The sequence below is a fragment of the Mesoplodon mirus genome (assembly GCF_964341445.2).
Source record: "Mesoplodon mirus genome assembly, chromosome: 2".
In the NCBI taxonomy this organism is placed as follows: domain Eukaryota; kingdom Metazoa; phylum Chordata; class Mammalia; order Artiodactyla; family Ziphiidae; genus Mesoplodon; species Mesoplodon mirus.
The window spans coordinates 197,521,476-197,540,815 of NC_138977.1; the positions used below are offsets into that span (position 1 = coordinate 197,521,476).

The window sequence follows — 19,340 nt, forward strand, 5'->3', positions numbered from 1 at the left end:
TGTAGAAAATAAAAAAATATTGTGAAACAGCTAGACTGAATTTTTGACCCAGTTGACTGATATTTTTATATTAAATAGATCCAGCCTTGGTAGGTGCACATATAATTCTAGGCAGAGTTGGCTTCTTTCCATCCTTAATATTTTTGTGACTCACATTTTCCATTAACATTAAAAGCCCGTCCTTGTTTTCATCTAAGAACTAGTTAAGAAAGGAAAAAGAGAAGACATTGATACATTCAAGATTTTCTTCTTAAATGTGTTTCTATATTTTAGAATATGGGAAAGAACATGCATAATCTTCCATACGTCATGACTGAGTAATTTGGAGCTGTTTTTTAAAATGACTTTTCTTCAAAACCACTGAATTTATGGGTTTTTTTTCTCCCATTGACCTGAGATTTCAAAGAACTGTCATGATTAGTAGAAGAATATTAACCTCAACTTTGTGCCCTTATTAAATAAGCTATAAACAATAAGTGGTTTCAGTGTATAATGTTTTATTTCCTCCGATGCAATGTGGATTAATTTTGAGAGAAATGAAAAGATGTACGTAATTAAAGCAACGCTAAGAAAAAAAAGAAAAAGAAAAGAGCCTAAATCTTCAATGACTTGCAGTCCATGTTTTTGTTCATGTTACTAATCAGAGAATGTCTCTTGGGGCAGAATGACAAAACTGGTCCCGGTTCTGCCCATTAAGGCCATGTCTTTGTTGCAGTGCTTGGAGCAGCAGCAGCTGGCATGGGCGGATCAAAGGAGGAATGAAAGGCTTTCAGAGCTTCATGGTTTCAGACAGCAGCATGAGTTTTGTGGAGTTTGTTGAGCTGTTCAAATCATTCAGGTATGGCTGGATTTCTTCTTCGCCTTTCTTGTCTGACCCTTACCTTGTTATAACAATGCAAAGGTGAGATGTTCTCCATCCCGCACCCAGTGTGAGGAGCCGCAAGGACCTGAAGGATCTCTTTGACATCTATGCCGTACCCTGCGACCGAGCCAGCTCCGCAGCAGCCCCCCTCTACACCAACCTGACCATTGACGAAAACACCAGTGGTCTTCAGCCTGACCTAGGTTTGTGCGAGAATTTAATATTTCCCTTTGAGACCTTTCTACCTAAAAATGAAAGTTAGAGATCCAATCACACAAGTCCTTAGCCTGTCCCACATGGCATGCTGCTACCTGGAACATCGTGAAATGCTTAGAGAATTATCTTTCTAATGGAGGTGTCAGGGGAAAGGGTATCATTAGCATTTTGGACAAGGAAATTCATCACTGTGTGGGTCTGTCCATGGATTCCAGAATATTTCACCAATAGAACCTCCCAGTCATTCTGACAACTAAAAACCTTTCCCACTGATTTCCAAAAGTCCACAAGGTGTGTGGCATATCCCAGTTGGGAACCACCAGTCTCTTCCATGCCTCCAGGTGGGTGGGTACTCAACCCCAGGGTGGAAGTTGTCTGCCCTTTAACAGGAGAGTTTTTCGTGACCTCAGCAGAGCACTCCTGTCTGAACATCCAGAACATTTTTCCTAATATGTAAACCAGAATGTCTAGTTCCTCGATCCCACTCACCACCACCACCATCACCATCACCACCCATGCATTTTAAGCCTATTATTTTTCTCTTCTGTTCTTGCTGGAAACTATAAACACTAAAAAGCAAAAAAACAAAACAAAACAAAAAAAAACTGTCCTCTTTCATGCATTTGCTTTTTAATTATTTTAAAACATATTGTCCTTATGCTAAAAATATTGACCTTTTTCAACTTTAGCCATAAATGTGCATAACTATGGACTAGCCCAGTAGTGACACTTTTAAAAAAATTAATAGACTTTATTTTTTACAGCAGTTTTAGGTTAACAGAAAAATGAGGGGAAAGTACAGAGAGTTCCCATATACCCTCCTCACACACACATACAGTTCCCTCCCTTAGTAATATCTTGTATTAGTGTGGTATATTTGTTACAGTTGAGCCAATATTAATATATTAACTGAAGTCCATAATTTACATTAGTGTTCACTGTTTGTGTTGTACATTCTAGGGGTTTTGACAAAAGTATAATGACATGTATCTACCATTACAGAAGTATACAGAATAAATAGTTCCACTGCCCTAAAGATCCCCTGCGCTCCATCTTTTCATTGCTCCCACTCTCCTTCTGAACCCTGGCAACCACTGATCTTTTTCCTGTCTCCATAGTTTCTTTTTTTTTTTTTTTTTTTTGTGGTACGCGGGCCTCTCACTGTTGTGGCCTCTCACTGTTGTGGCCTCTCCCATTGCGGAGCACAGGCTCCGGACGCACAGACTCAGCAGCCATGGCTCACGGGCCCAGCCTCTCCACGGCATGTGGGATCCTCCTGGACCGGGGCACGAACCCGTGTCCCCTGCATCGGCAGGCGGACTCTCAACCACTGCGCCACCAGGGAAGCCCATGTCTCCATAGTTTTGACGTTCCCAGAATGTCATATAGTTGGGATCATATAGTATGTAGCCTTTTCACACTAGCTCCTTTCACTGAGCAATATGCATTTAAGGTTTCTCGATGTCTTTTCATAGTTTGATAGGTCATTTCTTTTTATTGATGAATAATATTTTGTTGTATGGATATTTGTCCTGTTGAAAGACATCTTGGTTGCTTCTAAGTTTTAGCAATTATGTATAAAGCTGCTGTAAATATTTGGTGTGCAGGGTTTTTGTGGAGGTAAGTTTTCAGCTCACTTGGGTAGACACCTAGGAATGCAGTGGCTGGATCATATGGTAAGTCTGTGTTTAGCTCTGCAAGAAACTGACAGACTGTCCTCCAAGGTGGTTAGAATGAAAATGACTGGCCATACCAAAATGGGTGCACATGTGGAGCAATCAGGGTATTGCTGGTGAAAATGTAAAATGGTACAGCCACCTCAGAAGGGAATTTGGCAGTTTCTTACAAAACTAAACGTACTCTTATCGTATGATCCAGCAATTGTACTCCTTGGCGTTTACCCAAATGAGCTGAAAACTTATGTTCACACAGAAACCTGCACACAAATGTTTACAGTTACACTTTTAAAGTACAGAAAAAACTGTAATCTTAAGAGTACATCTTCCATTTCTGCAAACATAAAAATGTAGAAGTAGCTAGCCTCAAAAACGAAAGGCTGAATACAGCCTGAAGTCCCCAAATAAATTTACATTTAGTTTCCATCTAATACTGAAGCTTATGTGCTTTCAAAATCTTTGACCTTGCTCTCTCTTAGTTTCTTTTATTTATTCATTGATTCATTTTTGTTTATTCCTTCAACTATGTGAACTTTATTCCTTCAACTATATTCCATCAAACTCCACTGAGTTTGATGGCTTGTTTAGACAGATTAGTGAAGAGTTTCTCCAGCTTAATATTTCCACAACACCATTATCTCCAAAATGAACTTTATAAAAGATGCTGGCTAGCCTGTCCATGTTCTGTGGGTGGTTCTGTTTCAGATTTGTTGACCAGAAATGTCTCCGATTTGGGGTTATTCATTAAGAGTAAACAGCAGCTGTCTGACAACCAGAGGCAGATATCTGATGCCATTGCTGCTGCAAGTATCGTGACAAATGGCACTGGGGTGGAGAGCACATCCCTGGGCGTATTTGGAGTTGGCATCCTCCAGCTCAATGACTTCCTAGTGAACTGCCAAGGAGAACACTACACTTACGATGAAATCCTCAGCATCATCCAGGTTTGTACCCATTTGGTGTGCAAGCAAATGTGTAAAGCCTCTAACTATGCTAATTATTTTCTGTAAACATTTACTCTTTCTATATTTCCTTCTAACACCTTTAAGTCTAGGGCCGAAATAGAGGGTTGGTTGTGTTTTTTTCTTAAATACCAAATATATGTGTTCTTATTTAACTAACATACGGTTAACACAGGTCCTAAGCCTTCTCTTACTCAGTGACTACTGTAAGGAATCAGTACTTGATCGCTTCTTGTAGTTCTACACATGCAGTAGAATTAGTAGTTAGGTTGTCAGCCACTTTGATTGTTTAACAAATGTTTATTAGCTTGTACTATGGACCTGGCTCTGTTCCAGGACCTGGAAATATAGTAGTTACATTCTAGTGGGTGAGGCAGACAATAAATGAATAAAAATATAAAGTAATTTCAGGTAATAATAGGTTCTGAAAAAATTGAGCAGAGTAAGGGAATGGAGTAATGCAGGAGGGCTGAGAGGAGTAAGCAAAGGCCACTGTGGGGAGGTGACACTTGGGCTGAGCCCTAAATGCATAAGCCATGTGAAGGTCTGAGGAAAGAGCATTCCAGACAGGGAGTATCAAGCAGGAGTGAGCTTAGAGTCTGTGAGGAATAACAAATGCCAGAGGGACAATAGCTGACATGATTTCAGACAGGTGGGCAGGGGCCGAATCATCCAGGCATTTTAGGCCATGGGAAGGAATTTGACTCGAGTCCATGTGAGATGGGAAGCTCTTGGAAACTTTTGAGCAGGGCAGTAACATGATTTGATTTGTGTTTTTAAGAGGTCACTCTGGCCCCACTGGAGTATAAACTGTGCTAGGGAAGGAGGAAAACAGAGAGACCGGGTAGGAAGCAGTCACAGTAACCCAGGCGAGAGGCGGTGATGGCTTCTGCTAGGGGGCGGCAGGAGATAGGGGGCGGCGAGATAGTTCCTTGTGGCTGCGCCACATGCAGCAGAATTAGTCTAGGTTTTCAGCCTGCCTTGTCAGCTGATTGGGAATCAGTGGACTAGCTGGCCAGCAACTGGACTTGATCACTGGCGGTGCTAAAAATGTAAGGTTAAGATCACATGATTGTGTGCTCACTAAAATATGATGGAGCGCAAGCACTGTACCGAGGATTCTATGTGGATTCTCGCATTTCACCTCCCACCAACTCTATGGTAGCTGCCGTTATGCTCCCCATCTTCACCTGGATAAACCGATATCGTTTGTTTTCATATAAATCAGTCTTATTCTTTTCTCCCACTCTCCTTTTTTCTCTTAAATAAATATGCTTCGTATAATAAACTCACACATAATTAATATTTTCTTTTAGACTAAAAAACTACACCTTACCACTGCATAACTAAATTAGTTCAAATATTTGGTTTAGATGTTTCCTGATGAAAACAGAACAGTTTTAAAAAATGATGTGGTGTTTTTTCCCTTTAGCTTCCTTTACTTAAATAACACTCTTTTTGTATCCCTTGCAGAAGTTCGAGCCTAGTATTAGTATGTGTCATCAGGGCCTAATGTCGTTTGAAGGATTTGCAAGGTAACTTTTAAAAACTCTTTGCCCATCATTTAAGAGCATACATTTTTCAAACAGACTTACAAATGCAGAGAACAAACTAGTGGTTACCAGTGGAGAGAGGGTTTGACAGAGGGGCAAGATAGGGGAAGTGGATTAAGAGATACAAACTACAAGGTGTAAAATAAATATGATACAAGTAAGTAATGTACAGCACAGGGAATATAGCCATTGTTTTATAATAACTTTATATGGAGTATAATATATAAAAATACTGAAACTCTATGTTGTATACCTGAAACTAATATAATATTGTAAGTCAACTATAGTTCATTTTCTTTAAAAAGGAGTATATATTTTTCCCATGCAATTCTAAGAAACATTTTGTTTCCTCTAGGTTTCTGATGGATAAAGATAATTTTGCCTCGAAAAATGATGAGTCGCAGGAGAACATTAAAGAATTGCAATTGCCCCTCTCCTACTATTACATTGAATCTTCACACAATACCTACCTCACAGGCCATCAACTCAAAGGAGAATCCTCAGTAGAACTCTACAGCCAGGTACTGAGAATTTCACTTGGAATATGGTTTTCATTAAACCTTATTTACGTAACCCCCAAAGTCACAAAAACCTGACCCCAGACTCCTTTGAAGAACTTATACACTATTAATTGTGAAATGTGAGGAAACACGATGTGTGGGAAAACCGCCTATACATACAGTTGTTTGCTTTACTTCTTTTTGTTTCTCCCCCACCCCCGCATCTACATTTAACCTTTATTCTAGGCAAAATTTAAAAAGTAGTTGTTTGAGACTCATAGCCTTTAGATCCTGGTTAGTCTGACCTACCTCTACTAAAATTAGATTTTCCCATGGGAAAACTCTCTTAATTGCTTCACTAAGTGCTAAATAAATCAATATATTGTAGTGGGAAAGCATTGCAGAAAATGCAACTGTCTGTGAAGTTATTCCCAAAATACTGTTTGTTTTGGTTTGCAATTTGTCAGAAAATTAATCTATCCCTATGGCAACCAACAACAAAAAAATTTACAGACTACAGGCACTGTCCCTACACATTTAAATTCATGGGAATATTCTTGAAAACTGAGAAGGGTCTCCAGACTAGAAAAAGCACATCCTTTTGACCTAAACATCCAGCTCTCAATGATCCATATGTCTGTTGCTTCTGTTATATTTTCTGCAACATCCTTGTCTATGCTGCCTGTTTTCTGAACTCCCACAAGGTGAGTTAATTATGGGAGGAGCTAGCTACGTCCAGGTGTGTGTGTGCGTGTGTTGGGGGGGGGTCCAAGTGTAAAAATTGTACTGTTTACACAAACCCAGCAGACTTGAGCTTCCTTTATTCTGATATTAGTCTATATATTCCTCAAAGCATTGGTCAAACTTCCGTCCCAAGGCTTATCTGGTATGGAGTATGTATTTTATTTATTTATTTTTAATAGAAATCCATTTTTAATTAATTTATTTTATTTTTGGCTGCATTGGGTCTTCATTGTTGTGCGTGGGTTTTCTCTAGCTGTGTGGAGCATGGGCTACTCTTCATTGCATTGCGCAGGCTTCTCGTTGTGATGGCTTCTCTTTGTTGAGGAGCATGGGCTCTAGGTGCGCGGGCTCAGTAGTTGTGGCACACGGGCTCAGCAGCTGCGGCTCACGGGCTCTAGAGCGCAGGCTCAGTAGTTGTGGCACACGGGCTTAGTTGCTCCACAGCATGTGGGATCTTCCCGGACCAGGGCTCGAACCTGTGTCCTCTGCATTGGCAGGCGGATTCTTAACCACTGCCCCACCAGGGAAGCCCTGGAGTATGTATTTTAAACTCTAAAATCTAAGGGGCTTTTATTATGAAATGAAGATGTGTCCTTAGAGTAGTGATTTTCAAAATAAGAGTTCTGTCAAAGGGCCTCAGCTGCTGACACAGAAGAGCAGACGGTAACCACTGCCACTGAAAATTTGCTCTTTTATGTACTTTATATATTGGCCCTCCATTTGTACCGAGAATTCCAAGGTTAAAAGAAGTTTGAAATCCATTGTTCTAGAGGAAAGAAATGAAGTGTGTGTGTGTGTGTGTGTGTGTCTGTGTCTGTGTGTCTGTGTGTCTGTGTATTTATCCCAGGAAAATAAGCAGGGACCAATGTCCTAGCTTTAATTCCCACTGCATTTCCTTATTTGACATCAGGGAGGTTTTTTTTTTTTTCACTCCTTAACATACACCTCAAGTAGAGATTGTCACAGCCTTTGAATAAGGCACAGAAACCCCTCAAATAGACTCACAGATGTGATTAAACTTAGTATGAAGCTCCCTTTTATTTCATTTCTTACCACTCTCTGCTCTCTCAGCTCTCCCAGTTACCTCCCAAGATTACTGTATGGGGCAGATGAGAAGTGAGAAAAAGCCCTGTTCTCACCTGGAATTTGCAGCCCTGGTTCTCCTATTCTAGCCATATGTGGAAGCCTTAATGTCATGCAGACATTGTTAAGGACCTTTAGTCTTTTCATACTGAAAACCCATCTCATCTGCTGCCGGTCAGTGAACATTCTTCCCAGTGAGACTCACTACAGAGATGAGGGAGCAGCCTCACGTCCCACCTGTCATATTACACGACAGTTTTCAGCCCAAAGCAACACACCTGTAGATACTCTAGTGCTGACAGACACTGATAGCCTTGGGATTCTTTGCCAAAGAATCAGTTCCCCCTGGGAAGATAGGTCACCTAGGAAAACCGGGTGCTGTATGCTGTGCAATGGGAAGAATCTAGCAAGTATCTCATATAAAAACGTTAAAATAAGGGGGATTCCACTATCCAAGTTATGTTGCAGCAAGTCTAATGGCCGCTAGCCCCCAGTACTGGACGGCTGTCACATGAAAATAGTTAGGTGGATTCTTAAATCAGAGAGTTGGCCCATTCACAGATATATCCACCTTTGGCTTTGGTTGACCCTTTCAAAATATGGTCATCTTTAAGATAGTCCACAAATACAGTCTATGGAGGAAGAAGTTGCTCCAAGCAAACATTACAGAGATGCAACCCAAGCACATATATCAGGAGCTCTGCTTTCAGCTCTAGATCCAGAAAAGCAAATAGGTATCATCTCATCTAATTCCCTGGTAGTGTTTCCTGGAGTTCTTTGCTGAGGAGGCTGTGAGATAACACATCAGAGCTTAGGGGGCAAGTATATTATGATTGATTACTGATGACTGCTATGGGTGTGGAGAGGGGACTTTATGGATTATTTGTCATCTCTGCTGTAGAGGCTGTTCTAGGATTAGACAGCAAGGCAAATCCTTGGTAACTCCCTGCTTCTACTCTTCTCCCATGCTATACGTTCACAGCAAAGGTATTAGGTGGTGGCAGAATGTGGGTCTAAATAGAGGAGATTTTATCCTGGTTGGATTTATATAAATGTTTGGCCAGTTCACTAAGGAATCAGTGGCCTCATTTCCTCATCAGCACCTGTGTCACCTCCACTGACATCTGCCCAGATAGAGTTATAGCCTGGCTGTCTCATTTCAGGATGTACCATGTTAGGTCCCTTGAGGGACCAAAGTTGATGGGAAAATGGTCATATGTTTTTGCTATCAAATTTTACCTTCCAATAGTATTCAGCTCTGGTAAGCACTCTTTCTACCTTAATCTATTCTCTCCCTTCCCCACCCCTGATAAATTGTGGCCTTCGGCCAACATGTAATATTTCTTTTCAATCTTAGGCCCTTCTGTTTTAGCCTGGAGAGTGAACACTGATATGTGGAAGCCTGTGCTGGGTTTAATTTGAGACTTTATCTCCATTTGCTCATCTGGGGTGGATTCATTCATTGATCCCACAGGTCCTCCTGCAAGGCTGTAGGAGTGTAGAGTTGGACTGCTGGGACGGAGATGATGGGATGCCCATCATTTATCATGGACACACCCTGACAACCAAGATCCCCTTCAAGGTAATACTTCATAACTTTCTTTAAATCAGATCACAAAGAGTCATTATCTTCATTCGTCATTTAAATGAATGACTCTTATACCTTAGGTTGGGAGTTCTTATCCTGGGTCTTAAGGCTTCCCCAAATTGTGTGGGATGTGCACATGTTCATTTTCCTAGGAGTTGATCTAGAACTCTCCTTAGATTCTCATTTGACCCAAGTTTAGTAACCATTACCTTAAATTAGTTATCATTTAATAATATTGTTGAAATTTTTACATCATAAGATGATGTATAAAAGGCAGGGTCTGTTCTCTTGCTGTAGGAATTAAAGGTCATTTCTCCCGGTGTCCTGCTGACAAAGGCCAACATCATGTGTCAGGAGATGATTAAATAACATTAAAAAGTAATGAGAATTGATTCCACCTAGGGAGATTGGTCACACAGGAAGACTGGTCTCACTGTATTATTATTTCAAATTCTAAGTAGTTTATTTGTTCATTGTGCAATTACTATCCTCATTTAGAGGGCCTTTGGCTGTAACACCATTTTTTTCTGAACCATGGCTGGGCTGGGGAGGAATTTTCTTATTTCTGTCTTGTAAGTGAAGATGGTGGCTAAAATGTATTTTCTTTTGAACTCATTTTCCTATTCAGCCCTCTTAAAACTTTTTGTACCCTATATTGAGGGAAGGAGTAGTTGATAACTGTGTTTACATACATGCATAAATATATGTGAATATGTGATATATGTCTTATTGCCCAAGTAGATTTGATTATAAACTCCTTGAAAACAGGAAAGTATCTTACACCTTATCATTTTTGATGCTATAACTAAAACAGTGTCTTTTACTTATACTCAGTATATATATATATAGATTTGTTAAATTCAGGATACTGATAGCTGTTCCTCATAGTATGTGAACAATACTCAATATGAATAGTTTAATGTGTTTATAGAAAATAGCCTGTTGCTTAACTTGAAAATACATTTGAAAAGATAAAAACCACTTTGGCCAGAGTCTTCTGCATAAACAGTTTAGATGCTTTCTGTGGCTGTAAGTGCCTTGCCTTTTGACACCTTGGGCAGATATCTGAACTCTCATGAGCTGTTTTGGCTCTCACAGGAAGTGGTTGAAGCCATCGATCGCAGTGCCTTTATCAACTCCGACCTCCCCATCATCATATCTATTGAGAACCACTGTTCATTGCCTCAGCAACGAAAAATGGCAGAAATTTTCAAGGTAAGGTATCAGCTAAATGACGGGATGGTATCTTGGCCTTTGTCTTGTGACTGTTGTTGAGCTTAATTTGGGGCCACTGTGGACCACACCACAGCTGGACCTCAGCTGTGAAACACGTACAGTTAAGGTCCCTCAGACCTGAGAAATGGGGATGCCCTGGGAGTTTGGGCTCTTTCTTGAGTGGTCCATCTTTTCAGCTGGAGTGATAGAAGCACTGTTCTGTGGTCTCCTGAGCAGTTCCAGAAAACCTTCGGAGATAACAAGAGACCAACTTTCCAACACTTTTGGTACCACAAATCAGGGATGCCAGGATGTCACCTGTCAGTTGTATGTGGAAAAGCTGAAAATATCTCAGGGCAAATAAGTCAAATCTTCTTGTGGCCCAACTTCATATATGGAGATCCAAGGTGGCAAAGAGGTTAGACTGGCCAGAATAGTGCTGTTAACACTCGGCTCTTCCTTATACAAGGGAACTATAATACAGACAGATTTAAGGGCAAATACGCCATTATACTTCCCCCCTCCTCCACTGGTAGAGGCATTTATGGGAATATGGCTCTCAGTGGGAGGGAGGGGCATGGCTAGAGGGAAATGTCCCCAAATACTAATGTCAACAAAACTAATTAGCCTTTCATGTTGCCTTTTCTTTGCCATCATTTAGAATAATGGTCTCTAAACTTTTTTGATTGCATACCCCATCAGTAAAATATACCACATATTCCTGTTGTGTGTGTATTGACTTATTCATAAATTATATACATATCCTACTTATTAACATATTTTATACATTAATTAAAACATGCAAAAATAGAACATAAAAGAGAGTAACATAGAAAGGATGAAGAGTAACTTTTAAATACTATTATTTATTAATGATACAAAAACCCTTTTGCTATTATAAAAAAATTTACATAAACTTATTTATTATCTAAATTTTTAGTGGGAGTAATATGATTAAATACACTTCATTATTTTGGAAATTTTTGTGATCACTGACTTGGATGTTTAGTTTATTATTTCAATATTTGGCTTTAACAGCTATAGTGGCTGATAAAAATGCCTTACAAAGATACCTGTATCCAGATGGAAAAGGGGTGTCATTAACTGCACTTGCTAAATCATGGTACTCATTTCTCAATTCCATTAATGAGGCAAAGGTTCTTATTGGAATTTGGCTAGACAATTTATATGTTTCCTGGTATCAATCAGCTTTTCTTATAAGCTAATTGAAAAGGTGTTGCCTTTTACATTTTTAACAGATGAGTTCAGACTCCACTAAAATCCTTCATTTAGAGGATTTTTTAACCATTAGAAAATCTGCTTCCAGGTAGCCTGAGTGTGCATACATAAGAGTTTTTATGTTAACACACATTGTTTTCTACAACAAAATCACATCACAATAGAAATATTTTTAGACAGCTGTCTTTACTCTTGCCAGAACACAAATTTTATCTAAAAAGCAAATACATTCGGGCTTTCCTGGTGGCGCAGTGGTTAAGAATCTGCCTGCCAATGCAGGGGACATGGGTTCGAGCCGTGTTCTGGGAAGATCCCACATGCTGCAGAGCAACTAAGCCCGTGCGCCATGACTACTGAGCCTGTGCTCTAGAGCCCGCGTCCCACATCTACTGAAGCCCATATGTCTAGAGCCCGTGCTCCGCAACAAGAGAAGCCACTGCAATGAGAAGCCCGCGAACCTCATCGAAGAGTAGCCCCGCCTCACCGCGACTAGAGAAAGCCCACGCACAGCAATGAAGACCCAATGCAGCCAAAAATAAATACACAAAATAAATAAATTTATTTTTTTAAAAAAAGCAATTACTTTCTCACTCAGTGTTAAGACGTTACCCTTATCATATAGGAACAGATTAATAGTGATTTTATCATCATCATCATCATCGTCTGGTAACAAAGTACAGCTACCCACTATAAACTCAGAAAAAGTCCGAAATTTTAGGATACTTTTTTTTAAGAAAATTGTATAACTTAGAATACTCCTTTAACTAACTGCTTTTTCCTTATATAAAATGTGAGCTTCTATATGTTGTAAAAGATTTTCATAATCACTTTTCATCTCATTACAAAATATTTCAAAGAGAAGTTTTTTTGTGAAATTAACCACACGTCGTCACCAAAGCTCCCAAACTGTCATCATCTCAATAAGCTGTTAGCAAACAAAGATGTGAAGAACTCACCTCTGGTCCCTCTGCATCAAGAGATTCCCCCCTCGTCTCTCAGGGACCTTCATGAACAGTGCCTGACATACAGACTGAGGGCGCCATTTTCAGTCTGTACGTTAAGCACTAATAAGCTTCCATTTTGTTCTTTTTTTCATTAAAAAATAACTAGAAATGGAAACTGACATGTTTTCTCCCCTCACCCCAAATGGGTCATCCTGTGCCTTCCCCTACCACCCACCTCCTTGGGGGATACACATTTCCCTTTGAAGACCAGTGCTCAGAAAAGCTTTATGAGAATGGTGTCTGTGGTTCTTTATACTCAGTGGTGACAAATTCTCCCTATTATTTTTCATTTTTGTCCCCACTTCCTACCTACTTCAAGGTTTGTATCCTTGTGACTTCTTACCCATGTCTGGAACAGACCATATTCTACAAATCACAGCCTCTAACTGAATCTCTTTTTCTTCTTTAGTACGTCAGAACCCCAGAGTATTTTTCTAAATAGTTAGAGCTGGGCCCCCCTGGAGAGGGGCCTAGACCCCTCCTCATGGGCTTCTAACCACTTCCCTTCTTTCCAGTAAGAAACTATGCAGGGCTGGGGTGCGGGGGACACACGGATACATCTTTCCTAGTTCCTCTTCCTAGGATTTTTAGAACAATTCAACTGGGCTGAAATATCTAGCTGATGATTCAGGTATAGATAAAGGGCATTGATTATTTGTTTTCCTTTATTGTTTTTAGACTGTGTTTGGAGAAAAACTAGTGGCTAAATTCTTATTTGAGAGTGATTTCTCAGATGATCCAATGCTTCCCTCACCTGACCAACTCAGGAGGAAAGTGCTTCTCAAAAATAAGAAGTTAAAAGCTCATCAGACACCAGTGGATATATTAAAGCAAAAGGTACTCTCTTATTAAAGAAGTTATGAGTATGTTGTGTGCCCAGAACAAAGAAATTAATGTCATTCTAACCTTTCAGATGACTGATGGGTAACCAGTTTTTGAAGATTCAGTTTCCCCAAATGATACATGTGATTTTTGGCTTTCCACTGAATAGACTGATAAATACTCTCTTCCCACTTACATAAAATTTTATTTTGAAAAATTGATGTAGAATGTACCTCATTATTTAATTTATTCTGAGCAGGATAATAAGTGACTCTTGTCTCTGGGCCTGGGCTTCACAGCTGTCAATCCCACAGTGGTCGCTGTAGTCCTCTTTAAGAAGAGTCTCCTGTCGGGAGAGCACTTGGACATGGGGTTATGACTCCTGAGGTCGGTAGTAGAACCCCAATAGCAGCAGCCCTGTGCTCCCAACATGGAAGTTAGCACAGTGTATCACTGTGGCATATGGACCCCAAGGCACTTCTGTACCTGCCTCACCCATGGAGATCTAGTCCCCGAGCACCACAGACTTGCCTATATAGGAGGGCCCTCAGCCCAAGGATCTGTGAAAAAGTTCAGGTCCAGGACCACTGAGTCCATATGCCAGGTTGAACTTACTCATCCCACAGAATGACAGCTGCCAAAACTATTTGTCCTATTTAGGAGAGCACTGTTGGCCCTGAAACACCACTTTTGAAAATTACAGCAACCAAAAGTTGCTGCATGAACCTCAGCCTCCAGCAGGACTAGAATGGTGCAGCCCCGGCAGCGTGGACAGTCCAAAGTAAAACTAGGTCATGGCCTAGAGCTTTTAATTTCTCTTTGAGCATCACCTCCAAGCCTCCAGGCCCTACTCCAGTTCTGCTTTAAGTGGTTCCCAGAGAACAGATGGATTCTATGAGCCCAACAGATTTGGAACCTTTGTCCTAAGTCATTGATTAAAAAATGTCAAGTCGAGCTGTACAGCAGAAACCAACACAACGTTTTAGATCAACTATACTCCAATAAAATGTTTTTTTTTAATTTCAAGTCGAATTGAGTCAAAAGTCCAGTTTGACCTAGTTGAGTAGTCTATTTGCAACAATCGTCAAATCTTCACTTCCATTAAGAATATTTGGGGGACTTCCCTGGTGGTCCAGCGGTTAAGACTTCACCTTCTAATGCAGAGAGTGCGGGTTCAATCCCTGGGCGGGGAGCTAAGATCCCACATGCCTCGTGGCCAAAAAACCAAAACATAAAACAGAAGCAATATTGTAACAAATTCAATAAAGACTTTAAAAAATTTTAAACAAAAAAAGAATATTTGGATATTCTTCCATCTGTGGGTATGCTTGCATTTTTGAATCTTAAGACGTGATTTCCAGAAGTCAATGCTCAGGGTCTGATAGCACAAGGACTGTGAAACCATCACCTCTCTTAATTTGAACTTTATACCTCAGCTAATACAACCTAGAACTGTTCTCGCTATTTAAATTCTTTAACGCCTACCAGGCTCATGTTGAGTTTGTGGAGAGCAAAGAATTCAGTTATTTTCACAGGACTAAACTTATGCCTAGTCTCCCCATTTTTCCAGGTTTACGATTAATTTTAAACTTTTGTGTAGCAGGAGTCTCACATTTATCTCTGTTAAAGTTGCTCTTCTTGGTTTTGGTTTGTTATTATAGCATACAAGGTTCTTTGTGGATTTTGACATCTGTCATCCAGTTATTTATTAGCAGTTTTCCAAATTGTGCCTTCACCCAAGTTGCCCTTGAGCCCGACGGCCAAGTGGAGAGCCCTGTGGCCCTTCTTGCAGGACCTCCCTCAAGTTTAGGTGATTATCACTCTTGTCTGGTGCTCTCTTCTCTGAAGCCCAGACTTCTGCAGAATCTGCTTCAACCTCTTTCTTTATAGAATAGAAATTGAGATCTAGGCATTTATGGGACTTTCTCCAAGCCACCCAGTTCATAGTGGCAGAGCCAGGATTCTGATTCAGGTCTTCAGGGAAGACCTTGTCAAAGACAACACAGAAGTAGGATACATTGATAACAATCACTGGGGCATTTTCAAAGAGACAGATTCTTAGGTCCCAAATCTGCCCAACTAAATCAGAATTTCCATAAGGAAGACTTGGTAATCTGTTTATTTAAAAATAATTCTTATCCCCCTGAAAGTTGGAAAATACTGCTTATCTGTTATTTCCCACAAAGTGAGTTACCTTACCTGCAAAGTCCAAAGAGGTTACTGTGTGGGAGATTTGTGCTTAGTAAACCTATGCTACTTCTTGCTAATCGCCTCTTTATTTTCTGTGTTCTCACAACCAAATAATCCACTCTGAGATTCTGTCAGGTATTACTTTGACACTTTCTACCATACAACTTCCACAACTAACCTCTTCCTCCCTTTGGAAAAATGGGACAATATAATCCCATTTTCAGTTTTTTAAAATCGCTTCCAGAGCCCCATGATTTCCCAAGGACTACTGACAGTCATATCTGCAAGACCTTTTAATTGCCTGGCAGGTTGTGGGTCTGGACCTGGTGATCTGAGTTCACACAGGGTTGGGTGAATGCATGCCAGGAGCTCCAGTGTGCTCAGACCAACACTCTAACTTAGAAGGTCTGGGTCCTTTCTGTGCCAGGAGCTCACCCTCAGCAAGGATGCACTGACTCAGAGCAGGATTTCTGAAGCTCTCCATCTGCCTCAAGCTTGTGCTAAGGCTCTTGCCGAGGATCCTTAACTACACCCCGCCAGATCACCAGTATTCTGCCCTTGGTCTCCTGAACTCCAACCTGCTAGACTCAAGACAGTTCACACTCAGTGACAGGTGCTATGCTAGGGGCTGGGGCAACAGAGCAAATGAGACATGGCTCCTGCCTGGACCCATGTGAGCCAGTTCTTCACCTGACACCCCACTCTAACCCCCAGACCTATATCTGAATTGCTTTTATCAAGGGCTGGGGTCCTATTCTTCTGCCTCAAAATAAGTAGGATATGGCAAAGAATAAGGAAGTCAGCTCTTGGCTGGCACTGGGCCACCTGTCCCATACTTCCTGCACTGGGGGAAGTACCTGAGCATCGAAGGGACCTTGACACTCCACCTCTGACATTTGCTGGTAGTGGGACTTTGAACGGCAGCACCCCCATTATTGGTTCTCAAAACCTTCTGTCAGGGGGCCCACCGGGCTCTTGGCATCATCATTCTCGGTACTTGGCTCCACCCTGCATGTTTACTGCAGGAAGGCCCTTTGCTTATCCAAGACCGATAGACTTGCTTTTGTAGCTCACTTGTGCCTAGAGCAGATTTCCCAAAACTTGGAAGAACGCTACTCCTGTGAGACACTCTGAAAAAAGAAAAGAAATTTTTCCTGGTTAAATAAGTGTGGGAAGTGCTGCACTGGAGATCTTTGAAGAACTGTGATGCCCTTTAGCATATTTAATGAAGGCTCTATGAAACTCAGTTTCTGTAGGATGCTGTTTTTAAGCTTCCATTGTGTTTTGTGGTTACTGTAATTCTCATTTTTTTACATAACAGCTATTAACACGCATGGAGCTAGTGTTCCATAAAAATGTTGAGCCTAGACAATGCCCAGTTATCTGGAGTAGACTGCATGTAAAAGATTTATCTCGATATCAACATAGCCTACATTGTTTCTTCCTTATGTATATATTTTTATTATAAAGGTAATATAACCACATTTCGGAAAGCTTAAGGAAGAATTATTTTAAAACACACATAATTCCAAAGCCAAACACAACCTGTATCACAAGGATTCTTAACCTTAGTAATAATGAAAAAAATTAAATTTTTTTTTTGGCTGCGCCATGCGGCTTACAGAATCTTAGTTCCCCAACCAGGGATTGAACCCATGCTCCCTGCAGTGGAAGTGCTGAGTCCTAACCACTGGACCATCAGGGAATTCCCCCCAAAAAATTACATCTTCATTTTCACTAACCTCTAGCTGAAATTTAGCCTTTCCTCTGATTATAAATGTAGGGAACAAACCACAGTAAAGTTGGCAGCATCTATGTCTTCGTCACCAGTAGAAATCACAGATGTTTCATATTATATCACAGTTGTTGCTTATATCTCCAAGAATTATTTATGCTCATCACTATTTCAGAAACATTACTTGACCTACCATTATATATTTTTTACTATGTTAATAAATAAACATATATTCCTATAGCACAAAAATTTTTTTTAAGATTTGATAACTGTATCAACATTCTTTTTTTCCTTTGTAATCTTATGTATTTTGTTCTGTGCATTTAAAATATCATGCTGAGAAGGGACCTTACCTCACCAGACTGCCTAAGGAGCCTGTGCCATAAAAACAGGTCAAGAATCCCTACTGTATTAACATTTAATAGCTAGCCTTTTATGCACATAGTTTTATATAATTATAATCATTATATGTAGACAGAAAGGTACATAGTTATTGAACAAAGGATATAGAATTATATATATATTTGCATAGATACATGTATATATGTATATGGTTACATGTATAAATATTATTTATATCTATACACACACAATTCTGTATCCTTTGTTCAATAAATATATATCACAATTATTTGTCAAGTCTTATTTCTCAAGCAGATACACCATAGTTTACTGATATCATTCCTCTATTTTTGGACTTTTAGGTTGCTTCCTGTTTTTAATTCACGCAAGTAACTTTGCCTATATTTTGGACTATTTCCTTATGCTAGGCTCCCAGATTTATATTTATATTTATATTCACAGTAATTCTAGTCAAATGTAGAAGCACATGACCTCCCTGATAGCACACATCAATTTTCCAGAACTCTGTAGGCCTATTTTGTTAATCTGACTGACGGTTCAAATAAAGGTCTGTTGAAAAAACTTTATTTAAATCAACTATTCTTTTAGTCTCGTCCATAGGGATTCTAACATCTTTCTCAAGGTCAAAGGCCTTTAGATCGTATTTTAAGAAGGGGGAAAAAAAAACAGTTTCTTAGCAGAGATTTACTTTTCCAAAATGGATGGGCTGATTTGCTTCTTCATCATTTGGGATTGATGGTGGTTCTCTGAAGCACCCAGGTTTCTCCTGGTGGGGTTGCCCTAGGAAACCTGGATGGCTGGGCACCACACACGGATTCCTCGTGATTGTTTCCTAAAAGCTCCTGGATTCCTCCTGTAGGGACGTTAACATTCACTTAGGTATTGACATTGTGCTTTAAGTGACTGTAGAGTTTTGGGGCTTTTCTCAAATAATCAAAATAGGTTAAGCCACTTTATATGACTGTGGTAAGCCTTAGGTGGTCATTTGGTAAACTATAAATGAAAGTTTAGTAGCTGGGCATCTGCAGTCTTTAATTATTGATATGTTACAGGCTCATCAGCTAGCATCCATGCAAGCTCAGGCTTATAATGGTGGCACTGCCAACCCTCCACCTGCTAATAACGAAGAAGAGGAAGATGAAGAGGACGAATATGATTATGACTATGAATCCCTCTCTGACGGTAAGAGAGCCAACCCTATGCTATACGCAGGGAAGTGCCTGGAAGATTTTTCTACTGGGTTTTTTGGGTGTCTTTTTTTCCCAAAAGTAAGTCTGATGCTCCATAGACCAACAATACAGATTGTTGTAATATTATCTAAGAGTTTCTGGAATCCTGCTGCTTAGCAAGCAGGACCAAGCAAGCAAAGGGATTCTGTCAGCCACTACAGACACCACTCAAGGAAAGAATAGGAGGGTGTGGGAAGCAATCCAGGGGTTGTTCCTAAATTGGTTTCTAGAGGAAGAGGTGGAATTACTGCAGAGAGACCCCGTTCCCACCCTTTCAGCATCTGATGTAGTGGATGCTCTTGGCAGGAATTGTAGACGAGGGCTGACTCTTTTCTCTCCCCTGCACCACCTGCAGGGGG

At 40.3% G+C, this 19,340-nt stretch overlaps 1 protein-coding gene across 3 annotated transcripts in view; it reads left to right on the forward strand.

Moving 5' to 3' along the window:
- PLCE1 (phospholipase C epsilon 1) overlaps positions 1 to 19,340 on the forward strand; it is a 313,229-nt gene that overhangs the window by 254,290 nt on the left and 39,599 nt on the right. For all 3 annotated transcript variants that reach the window (XR_014291928.1, XM_082604110.1, XM_082604111.1), the window contains exons 12-20: positions 716 to 838; positions 929 to 1,065; positions 3,460 to 3,698; positions 5,190 to 5,251; positions 5,625 to 5,790; positions 9,071 to 9,178; positions 10,283 to 10,399; positions 13,321 to 13,479; positions 18,805 to 18,934. Coding sequence is in view for 2 of the 3 variants with exons in the window: in XM_082604110.1 (XP_082460236.1) it covers positions 716 to 838; positions 929 to 1,065; positions 3,460 to 3,698; positions 5,190 to 5,251; positions 5,625 to 5,790; positions 9,071 to 9,178; positions 10,283 to 10,399; positions 13,321 to 13,479; positions 18,805 to 18,934 (1,241 nt within the window). In the remaining variant the exon portion in view is untranslated. The remainder of the gene's footprint in view (positions 1 to 715; positions 839 to 928; positions 1,066 to 3,459; positions 3,699 to 5,189; positions 5,252 to 5,624; positions 5,791 to 9,070; positions 9,179 to 10,282; positions 10,400 to 13,320; positions 13,480 to 18,804; positions 18,935 to 19,340) is intronic.